At 30.8% G+C, this 12,660-nt stretch overlaps 1 protein-coding gene across 1 annotated transcript; it reads right to left on the bottom strand.

Moving 5' to 3' along the window:
* Positions 1–8,912: 8,912 nt before the first annotated feature.
* LOC109802184 (uncharacterized) lies at positions 8,913–12,450 on the bottom strand. The gene is made up of 3 exons (XM_020363463.3): positions 12,290–12,450; positions 9,698–10,368; positions 8,913–9,552 (listed from the first exon to the last, which is right to left on the bottom strand). Exons 1-3 carry the CDS (start codon positions 12,325–12,327, stop codon positions 9,479–9,481), a joined length of 783 nt encoding a protein of 260 aa, XP_020219052.1. The 5' UTR covers positions 12,328–12,450; the 3' UTR covers positions 8,913–9,478.
* Between the last annotated feature and the right edge of the window lie 210 nt (positions 12,451–12,660).

Here is a 12,660-nt window from a genome sequence, read left to right as displayed (position 1 = left end):
CGTGATGCTACAAAGATTAAGCACATGATAGTCTACAAAGAACTATGTACAAGATTTTCCATGAAAATCTTATTGGCAATACTTCATCTTTGTACGTCTCAGTATATTTCTCAATGTGAACTTTCTCAGTAAGTGTTGATCTTTTTTATTTTCAGTGCTTCTCTCTCTCTCCTCATCTCTCTTTTTGTTTGAAGGCTTGATCCTTATATAGTAGTTTCAAAGAAGGTGACCGTTACAACAACTTTGAGTAGAACTTTCAATTTTCTTTATGATTTTTTTCGTCTGTCCTCTTTACTGATTCTAGAGATTACCGTTGATGCATTTGATACAAGCTTTAAATACCTTTCAGTAAGGCATGTATCTCTTATCTGATCTTGTAGACTACTTATCATTATTTCCTTTTAAAAAGAGTATTACAAAAGTAATGTCAGTGTAAAGTAGTTGAAGTTGGCATAGAATAGTTTTTTGCAATACCTTTTCGTGATATCCAGGATTATATTTTTCACTTCATATAGATATTTTGTCTTTATGCTCTTAAATATACTTTAAGAGTTTCGAAGCTTCTTTCTTATCCAATCTATTAAGGAATAACACATTAAATGAAATTTAATGTTAGTCTTACTCAAAAGTATTCATTTAATGTCACTAGACAAACTATATGCTTCGTCTGATTTCCTTTATCTTAGTCAAATCAATCTCTTAAAGATTGTTCTTTCTCTTAGTATTAAAAAGTACAAACTCATCACTTTATTTGACTATGCATGAATCTTTGTTAAAAGACACAGTATATCCACTATCACAAAATTGACTTATGCTAAGCAGATTATACTTCAATCCTTCCACATAAAGAACATTACAAACAGTAGGTGTAAAGTTTTTACCTATCTTACCTATACATTTGATTTTTCCTTTTTCGCTTCCAAAAGACAGATCCTTCATATAGTTGTAGGTCTAGGAACATAGACCTTTCTCTTGTCATATGTCATGAGCATCCACTTGTCCAAGTATCGGTGTGAATCATCTGGCTTTCCCACCAAGGATATCTGAAACAAAGACTGTGTGAGATCTTGGTACCTATATCTTTTTGGGTCCTTTCTTGTTAGTTACCATTCCATTAGTTTTTCTCTTGCTTGAATTTTTATATCTATATTCACTAGCTTTGTGAGAAAATACTTTGGGTTTGGTTTGAGAAGTCTCAAGACTTGAGTCAAAACCAAGACTAGTCACGTGAGATCCTTCTATGTTTTAACAAAAGATTTAGTTTCATGGATCCACCAACAAACTTAGTTAAGTCTTTTCTAGGTTGAATATTTTAATTTTTCAAGGCTTCTACATCATGAGGAACAAGACTAGTGATATTGTTTTTAAGACATAATATCTCTTTAGCATCACCTGACATCTTTCTTTTGAGTTCAAGATTTTATTTTTCCAAAGCTTTATATTTTTCTTTAAGCTTCTTGTACCCTAGAGAAATCATGTGAGAATTAGCTAAGAGAGTCTTAAAAGACATCTCATCACAATCACAATCAGATGAATATGAACTAGAGTCATAATTTACCTCTATGTTGGTTGCATTTAACTCAACGTTTGCCATGAGACAAATGTTAGCCACTTCTTCATCTGAACTGTTGCTTTCATTGTCAAGAACAGGTGGCCATTAATCCCTTTTCTATATTTCTTTTTTACTTGTCCACCTCTTCTTGACTAGTCGACAATCTACTTTTAGATGACAAGGCTTCTTGCATTCATAGAAGACGATATCCTTGATCTCTAATTTCCTAACTTTTCTCATTTTTTCTTGCTTTTTGTTCAAGTTTCTTAGTCTTCCCTTCTTTTTCAGCATATTTTTGAATTTGTTGGACATCAGGTAGATTTCATCATTTGTTGAATCTTTTGAGCTATCTTCTGACATGCTCGATTCAAAGTCAACTTTTAGAGTTTTTCCTCTCTCTTTTTTCTTTCGCTTGTTTCACCACTTTCAAGGTAATATTATCTTTTGCCTTGGTTTGATCTCTGTTGTTCAGCTAAACCTCGTGAACACAAAGCGCTCCAAGAAGTTCATCAAGAGTGAGAACTTTGAGATCTCATGCTTCAATAATGGTTGTGGCCTTTGGCTCCTAGATCTTGGGTAGGTTATCCAGGATCTTCAAGTTGTTCTGAGCTTTTGAAAACTTAGCTCCTAGGGATTTTAACCCATTTAGAATTGTTTGGAATCTTCCAAACATTTCATCAATGGTCTCATTCTCTTTCATAGAGAACAACTCATAGTGCTTCTAAAGAGTGATAGCTCGTTTGAGTCTGACATTCTCAATGCCCTCATGAATTACCCTGATTGCATCCCATATCTTTTTGCAGTAAAGCAGCTACAAAACTTAGTGTACTCAGCTCTACATAGAGAACAAGTAAGTATATATCTTGATTTAGTATTTTGTTGCAAGATGTTGTAGTTTTCCCGAGTGTATTCATTCTTAAGCTTAATTATTTCAGTATCACCTCGGGTGATAATCCTCCAGAGCTGGTACTGGGTGGACTTGATGAACATTTCCATCATGTCCTTCTAGTAGGGATAGTTTTCTCGATTGAAGGTTGAAGGCCTTGTGAAAGAAGCTCCTTCTAGCAAGTACTGTCCTTCACTATTTCCCATTCTAGATCTTTTTCCTTTGGCACTATTAGATGCTCAAACCAGTTAAAGGATGAGCTTTGATACCAATTGTTGGAGAGAAAAAAAAAAGATATACAATAGAAGGGGGTTAAATAGTGTATATCAAAAACTCCTAGTTTCAAAAAGTAGTGAAGCAGTAAGACTTTATAGATGTAGTGATAAAGTAAAACAGACAAAGCAAAAAAAAAATTATATTGGTTCGTCTCAAACTCAAAGACTACATCTAGTTCTCAATCCAATCAGATTGAGTTTCACTATCTTTTTCGAGATACAAGTATTCCTTCAACAAGCCACTTTTGACTTAAACCTAAGTAGTCTTTGACTTGCCTCTTCAAGCAACTATCCAATTATTCTTTCAATAAGTCTTTTCAAGCTCAACACCAAGTATTCTTTTCAACAAGCCTCTTTAAGCTCAACGCCAAGTATTCTTTTGAACAAGTCTCTTCAGGATCAACCTTTACAAATAGATTTGAATAGAGTTGCAAAGATAGCTTCATCTCTTTTAGATGTGATGTTATGAAGATTAAGCAAAAAACATTCTACAAAGATTTATTTACAAGATTTTCAATGAAACGCTTTTTTTGTAGCACTTCAACTTTGTGTGTCTTAGTATATTTCTCAATGTGAACTTTCTCAGTAAGTGTTGATCTTTTTATTTTTAGTGTTTTTCTCTTTTTTTTTTGTCTTGATCCTTATATAGTAATTTTAGAAAAGATGATCATTACAAGAACTTTGAGTAGAACTTTCAATTTTCTTTACGAGTTGCTTCCTCTATCCTCTTTGCTAATCCTAAAAATTACCATTGATGCATTTAATGCAAGCATTAAATTCCTTTTAGTAAGATGTGTATCTTTTATCTGATCTTGCAAACTACTTATCATTATTTCCTTCTAAAAAGAGCATGGCAGAAGTAATGTCAGTGTAGAGTAGTAAAAATTGGCATAGAGAAGTCTTTTGCAGCACCTTTTCTATGATATCTGAGATTTTTCTTTTCATTTCTTACAGATATTTTGTCTTTATCCTCTTAAATAACCTTTGAGAGTTTCTAAGCTTCTTTCTTGTCCAATCTGTTAAGGAATAACAAATTAAATGAAATTTAATGTTAGTTTCACTCAAAAGTATTCATTTAATGTCATCAGACAGACTGTATGCTTCATATGATTTTCTTCATCTTATGGATGATATATATATATATATATATATATATATATATATTTTTTTTTTTTTTTTCCACATTTCGTTTGATACGATATATCTTTGAAGAATGTTGACTTTATTTAAAGAAAATATTTTGTTTATCATTATTAAAACTTAAGGAAACATTTTTTTGTCTTAACACAGGATATTTTATTTAACAAAATAAATGTCACTTATCAACATGGCATATGAATAGTACAACACATTATTCAAAACTTGAACAACACCAGAACACTGCAACTTATACAAAAAACAACAAAATATATGCACCATACCATTCATCAACTAAGAGATCTTTTACAATACAGGTGAGCATTCTAAGTGGTTTGACTTTACCAAACTAACTAACAACTCGATCTTTTTACATCGACTAGATCAACATCTAATTTGGATAAGAATCTACAACATAATTTCTCAAATTTTGCCACTTAAACAAGAAAGGTCTAATATTAACAACTTGGATATGAGTCTACCACGTCATTAGCATGCATAACTAAGTTTCCTAGAAATTAGCTCATCAACTACCCTTTAAATACTATGCCCCTTTCTAGTACTTAGTTAGATATTTTGGCCACAAACCTTGTACCTTACTCTATTTGGTCGCTTTGTACATGTATGGCTCGACGTAGCCCCATATGGATCAACATTTGATCACTTTATAATCAATATAGTTTGACTTAGCCCCTACATTTTTGTCACTTTATAGACGGTATGACTTGACCTTTCCCCATACTACATCAACTAAGGTCATAGAAGAGACTTAACAATCCACTTCAAGAGTTAACTTCTCAAGAAGGATTTTCAACCACTAGGCTTATACATTGCCACAACATATCACAATTTGATATTCAACTTTTTAAACAATCTTTCCTCTAGTCCTAAGTCAATTAACACAATACAACTTAATGTCCAAAGCATTCTTAACACAACCACCTCAATATTTCAACATACAACTTTTCAACAACTCGATCATATATATATATATATATATATATATATATATATATATATATATATATATATATATACATTATCCTAAATCAATGCATAAAGAACTAGCAACAAATGTTAACATACAACATGTAATAAACTCAACTAGTATATACATCTTCAACACTTATACAATATAATCAACATATTTTCATTAGGCAACCCACACCCAACGTCTTTCTCTCCACACCCGACATCATTAAGGTAGAGAGCACTCTGCTAGCCCAAGCCTAATGCTGCTCAACTTATGCTCAACATGAATAAGGTAGAGAACCCCTAGGTCAATCACGTCTGGCATGGCCAAAACCCACATTTGATCTCGTTTAGGCCAAGAGCCTCTTTCTAACTCACACCCAAAGTCACTACATTAGCACCCAACATCATCTAAGTTGAGAGTCTTTGTCTTGATCACGCCTTCCACCACTTAACTAAGGTTCAACATCGTCAAGTCAGAGAGCTCCCAAGGCATCCACACTCGATGTCATTCAACTTACGCTCAACATGACTAAGTCAGAGAGCTCTCATCTATATCACGCCCAATGTTACCAATCTCGTGCCTGACATCAGTGCGGCAGAGAGCCTCTAGCATGTGTCACATCCAATGCCTTGAAGTTGCACTCAACACAATGATGAATTCTACACTTTGATAGATTCACAAATTTTGCTCTCCACACCTAAAACTCAAGAATATCCGACATGTAGTGATAGATAACGTAACCACACATCATAAATAATTGAATTCTAAGCAAAAACATCACATGAAACCAACAATTGGCCTAAATAATCAAATTCACTTCAACATACTTTAGAACACCAAACTATGCACATAACATCAACACAACTATAAATTAAGATAAATTCAAGCTCATGCAACAACGTAGATCAACAAGAAATTAGAGTAGGTATACGAGCTCAAGTCCGCATGCCGATTCACGACCCGTACAATTAATGGGCCTATTTTTATAAAAAAAATTGCATAAATTTAGGAGAAATTAAGTCTAGCTCGCGAAACCCATGAATTTTGTAAACTTAATCCACAAACCCGTGGGCTAGTCCGTTTAAGAGAATTATGTTTTTTCTTAGCTTTATGAGAAATTTTAATAATGAGTATTTTAGTATTTTGTTAATAAATAAGTAAAATAATAAATATTAAATTTAGTATATTTTATATTTAAAATATATTACACTTTTGCTACCTTAATATGTTTAGATTTTTTTATGCATAAATATGTTTTAGATTAAATGTACAAGTTTGATATGTTAATATTTTAATGTTTTAGTTTAAATGTGTAAACCTTTGTATGTTAAGAATTTCATATTTTTTATTTTAGATTGTTTGATGTTTATATTTTTATATAATATTTTTATGTGTTTATCTCTTGTATATTATTGGCATAAAAAAAGGAAGGAATTTTTTAAAAAAAAATTACTGGGCTTGCTTGTTTAACTGTAGGCTTCATAGGCAAATATGGACTATGAAAAAAAGACCATTTATTTCACGAGTTAGGCTTATCTGGCCCATTAAAATTGCAGGTTTTGTGGGCTAGACCTTAAACTTGTCTAGCTAGCTCGTATACTCACCCCTATAAGAAATGGAGTTCTAACTTCCCTTACCTTTGAATCTAAGAGAAAAGAAAGGAGAAGGAAGAAGAAAATGGTTTCTTGAGCTAGCTCCACACCAACTTCGATTCTCAACCTCCAAAACTTAGAATCTCCACTCGAACAACACAAACCCACTTAGGAAGGAAATCTAATCACTCAAGGGATTAGTAGGAGAAGAAAACACTCTCAAGCTCCGTAGTGATTCTCCCTATTAGTCAAACTTGACTCTTGCTCAAAGAAACACTTAAACGACTAAAACTCTTGATAATTCTTAAATTTTCATAGTTTCTCAACATATAAACAATAGATCAATATAACAACATATATTTTAATACACTCAACAATGATTAATAAAATTGCACAATGTTACATTGATACAACATTTTTTTTCAAATTCTTATTTATTGAAATTCTAATAAAAAAAATGTTAAGTGGTTTTATATTTTAAAATAGCTTTAAATAAGTTGTGAATAAAATAAAATAAAATAATTTTCTATTTATGCAAAATAATGAAAACTGGAAAAATAGTTTTTAGAAGAACTAAAATAGGTTACAAACTAATCTTGTGTGATTATTGTGGGATCAAGGAGTTTTCACACATGAAGAGTTTTGAACACAAATTTTTTACTAAATAAAACGTCTCCACAAACTTACAAATATAAGATGCTTAACTACTACGTCAACCAATCAGATTTTGTCTTTGACCATTTGAAATCATGTGAGTTTGCCTTTTGTAACCAAAGATGTTCAGAAATAAATAAATCCATGATTTTTACTTGAAGAAGGAGAAATAAATAAATTTTTAATTACTATCAATATGATTTAATTTAATTTTAATCTCTCAAAATTATTTTTTATCTCATTTGTTGATTTCATAATTTTTTAAATAATCTATGTCGCCATTAGGAAATAACATAGCATATTTTTATTTTTTTTATAAATTGATCAAATAAACAATCACTATTTTCGATTGACAAAATGGATTAACTAATCCTATCTTACTTAAAAAAATGGATGAAAATTCTAACTTATCATGTTTACCCGTGATGTGTTGAGAAGTCAACCCACTAAATAACTAAAATTTATTTATTTTATTTTATTTACATATAGTATTTATTAAAATTAAATAAATTAACTTAATTTTTAATAATAATTTATATAAACACAATAAATAAAATAAATAAATTCATAAAAATAATTAAAAAGACTATTTACACTTTGTTAATATGCATATATATATATATATATATATATATATATAAGTTTAAAATGATGAGAATTAATAGTAGTATTTATTTAAAATTTATAATAGAGATATCTTACTAAAAAAATAATAGAATATAAAAAAAAGGGTTGACCTACCTCAAACCCATCTTTAATCTATTTTTGACAATACGCGTTAAAATAAGATGGATTAGTGTACTATAAGAAGAAAATATAAGTTGAACAAGTTGACCGAGTTCAAACCATTTTGTTATTTTTAAATATATTATTTTACACACTTTAGTTTTTTAAAGAAAATTTATTGTTATGACATTATTAACTATCATATGTATATTTTAATATTTCTTTAAAAAACTAAACTCAGACATATTTATAAAAGAATTGATGAGTATAGATAAAGGTTTTGTAGAGAAAGGCAAAATTTATTTAAGTGACTTTTGTATTTAAAAAAAAAAATAGTCTTCAGCTATACCCGATAAATATTCTTAACACAAACTACAGAACAATTTACACGTGGTCACATAATTTACCCTATGCTTTTTATTCGATCCAAAACGAAGTTTTTTCTGTTCTATGATAAATGTCATGTAAAAAGAAAATAAAAAAAGTCTAAAAAAAAGTGTCATTTTAAATTTTTGATGTAGTATTGGTTTTATTTTCATTTATACACCTTATAATATTTTTTAGATAGTTATGTTGAATTGTTTTTAACAAAGAAAATTAATAATAAAATTAATTTTTTAAAATTAGTATCATCTTGTATCTATTCATAATTTTTCTTGATTCTTGTAAAATAATGCAAGTCATCAACACTTATAGATGAATCGAAGTATTATTTATCATGCTATATCCCTAGAAAAATATAACTACTTAATGAAATATTGGATGGGACAATAGCTATGCCCACTGTTTACAAACAATCAAAATAAGAATGTAACAAATTATTATTAGCAGGGATGTATTTGGTTTAGGAAAGAAAGTTAATTAAAAATAAAAACGAAAAAAATGGAAAATAAGATAATTATGTAAGTTGTTTGATAAAAAAAAAAATGAAAAGAAAGTTAGTTGGAACATGGTGAATGTGCATGGATTATAAGACTATTTTTAATCAGTAACTAGTTCCTACCATTGATGAAATGTTGGATGATTATATATTAAAGGAAGAAAGCCATTATCCAGCAGGATAAGCCCCTTTACCTACAAACTACAGTTTGGAGGGTATGGTGAGGGTCAGAAATAAACAAAAAGAACAACAAAAACTATAAATAACAACATTACACAGTTGTTAAAAAGTCATCAGAACAAGAAGTTCAGGAAACCTTCAAACAAGCAATGGATATAGGTAGTTACTTTAAAAAACAGAAAATAGGCTATGCACCAACAGTAGTTTTACACAGTTATTCAATTATAAACTACCATCTATGTTGGATTTGCTGACTTAAGAACTATTTGGATAAATTTCTCCAAAAATACTTTTAGGAGAGAAAAATTAAAATAAACTAATTCATAAGTTAAAACTAAGTTATACATGAGATAGAAATAAGATTTTAGAGAAGGTAATAAAACAAAACTTCTACATATTAGTTTATAAAAAATTTATTTCATTTTTTCCTTCTATTTTTCTCTCTTCGAAGTAATTTTGGAGAATTTTACCCAAACTGACTCTTATACAATAAATAAGTAGATCATATCAGTAGTGAATTGTGGTTGCTTAACACGGTAAAAGTATTTTACACCACCAATGCATAGCCATTTAACTCTTTAAAAAATATATGCATGTATCTCCTTTGTAAGTAGTCTCTCCTAAAGCATAAGCATGGAAAAGTACTGCTCAAATTCTTGATCAATTGTTGGTGGCCTTGTGCTTGATTGAGCCTCTGAAACCAAAACATAAGTACATATCAATCAAGGAATTATGAACTGAAAATTTGGTGTCCAAGACACAGATTGTAACAAAATTTCGATGAACACAAAATGATCCTATCCTCACTAACAGTAGTAACTGTCAAGCATGAAGTATACCTTTGTTTAAATTCCATCTTCCAGATGAAAGGACATACATGTTACTATTTTCCCCTTGGGAAAAACGTTCTTCAAATTCCATATCTATGGACTCCTCAGTACTTTCTTTGGCATTTTCTTGGTACACGTGACTTCTACGGCTTTCAATTTCTAAAATCTGCTCCTCAAGATTCTTGAGAGCTTGTAAATCAGCATAATGATAAGATGGATTACATTCTTTGTAAAAAGATGTGTGTGCTTCACCTGAACATTCCTTATCAACTGCAGATTCATCTAAAGAGTGGTGATTATCCTTGACATTGTTATAGCCATCACAACCAACCAAAGAAGTGGAAGGTCTCTCATATTGGTATGTCTTTGCAGAATCAGCGACATGTTTACCATCTTGATTTACAGACATGGCAGTAAAAGAATCTTGAGAGACACTATTGCTGTCTTTCACAGATTCAGATTCAGATTCTGAGCTTTCTGCGTCTGTTCTACCCTCAAGTACATAAATCTGCATGCTATCTAACGCTGGATTTTCGTCGAATATTAAAGCATGTTCGGAAGAGGGATTCCCATCCCAGCATTTATGCTTTGGTCTAAGCAAATCCAATTGATCACTCTGTAATTTTCTTTTCTTGTTCCATTCAATAATGTTGGTCTCATGCACTCCATCCACACAGAATCTTAAAGGAATATGCCAATGAAAACAACAAATAAATCATTAAGAGGCAAAAAAAAAAAAAAAACTTTGAAGCATTCACAATTAGAGGAAAGGAAAGGAATAATTATATCTTAGGCATGATGATATTAAGAAAGTGGATTGGAGCCTAACTCTGAGAACTGGACATCCAATAATGGGTGGCCCAACATGTCCAATAACACTTGCTACAATAAACTTTGATATCATCTTAAGAAAATGTATTTCAATCTAAATCAATCTTATAAAATCAACTTGTAGGTAAGTATTGTTTCTTACTTATATACACTGGTATGAACATTTCATTAATTGATATGGGATCTCCAACAAATGAAACATGATTATTCAGCTCACTTTTACGCTGTCAATGTTTAGAGCATTCAGTGACACGTTAGGTTCAAAATTTCATTTGCCTTACGAAGCTTAGTGATTTGAAGAAAAAAAAATGTAGTAATCACAATTGAAAAATACAATTTTCAAAAGAAACATTTTTATGGGTCTCCATATGATGCAGATATCCTGAGAGCCGATGATCCATGGCATGAAGATTCAACAAAGTTTTACATTGGTGTCTACACCCAAGAGTCCTAATGATTAGTCAGATATGATATTCATACCCTTATATAACACTCAAGTTGTGTCTGTAAAATATAGTATTGGTCAAATTTTGTGAGTGTCACCAATCTCATTTGTATAACAAGATAAAACCTCACAAAGAATTGGGAGCACAATGATATGCACTGAGAATGTCTAATATGCAAGCCACAATATGATTTTCTGATGACAAAGAATTCAAACACCATATTCAATGATGCAGAAATATTTATTACAAACAGAAAAAAGTTGCAAACAGAGCTGTACATTTAGAATATAAGCAACAGAGCATATTTCTGTTGTGGGTAATGTAGCAGCGTTTTAATAGTTCCAACCCTACAAACTGAGCAATTTTTGAACTAAAACAAATACACAATACTAGTAATATTTTGTAATTATACCCATGAATGGTGCTACAATCTGGATAGAAAAATGTGAGAAAGCACAATTGAAAGTGCACTAGTGGAGGAAACCATTTGTGTATCCAAATTCATGTTTTCTATAAAACAAACACAATCACTAGTTTAGAACTTCCCCAAAATAGAACCTTCCCAATGGGGAAACAAAACAGTTTCAAGTCTCACCGATGAAAGTGCTTTTGTCTCCCCAAATCTCCGTTAATTTCTTTAATTCATTTGTACAGGTTACTTAATTGAAGGCTTCACATAACAGAAACAAAAATACCAAGCTAGAACCACCAGATTCAAAAGCCATAAATCCCATTTAGGACCTGTTTGGACAAACTTCTCAAGAAACACTTTAGGGAAAAAAAATACTAAAAAGAATTGAAATAAGTTTCTCCACAAATTAAAACTTATACATAACTTAAAAATAAGATTGTGGAGAAGTTATTAGGAAAAAACTTCTACAAATCAACTTATACATTAGATAATTTTAGCTTATTGAACAACTTATTTCATTTTTTCTTCTTATTTTTCCTCTCGTAGAAGTGGTTTTAGAAATGTTAATCCAACTTCTAGGGAAGTTATTCCAGACAGACCCATATTATGCAACAAAATCTAAATACTCCCACATATAACCTTCTCCAAATACGCGGATAACAGTAAATTCCATCACTTTTATGCTTTATTGAAATGAATGTTTTAAAGCATCAATATTCAATTACTATATTTAACCAAACCAAACCCCTTTAATTTTAATCAATTGTATAAGTCAAACATCTGAGTTTTAAGACACGGCAATAGTATATGGGATCACAGGAACAGCAACATCAAATCCATGACATGAAAAGCAGAAAAGGGTTTAAACAATTTGTAGCAAAAAGAACAAACTGAAGAGTCACATAGCCAAACCTGTAACTTTGAGATGGGTTCTGAGTATCTGCCTCCATCTTTATCTAGAACATCAAAGAGAGAGACTTCACAGCTCAGAAAGAGAGACAAGCCATGCCAATGCCGAGGATATCCTAGAATATAATATCCACACTCTTTCTTAATTTTGTACTTTTTTCTCTTATCCATTATGGGACGTGAAATATAATATTATTTGTGTGTTTTTTTTATCATTATTCCTTTTGAGAAGTCACAAGGTCGTGTATAGCGCGGAAAAGGTTACTCTCTTAGAAAGTGATAAATATCCATCGAAATATCCCACCACAGTGACTAAAATAAGATTCTTTAATAAAAAATTTTAAAAAAAAAATAAAAGGAAAGAAGAAGACAGT

The sequence above is a fragment of the Cajanus cajan genome, chromosome 3, assembly GCF_000230855.2.
Source record: "Cajanus cajan strain Asha chromosome 3, NIPB_CcT2T_4, whole genome shotgun sequence".
Taxonomy (NCBI): Eukaryota; Viridiplantae; Streptophyta; class Magnoliopsida; order Fabales; family Fabaceae; genus Cajanus; species Cajanus cajan.
Note: the sequence above shows the minus strand (reverse complement) of the source record. Positions and strands in the feature narration are given on the sequence as shown.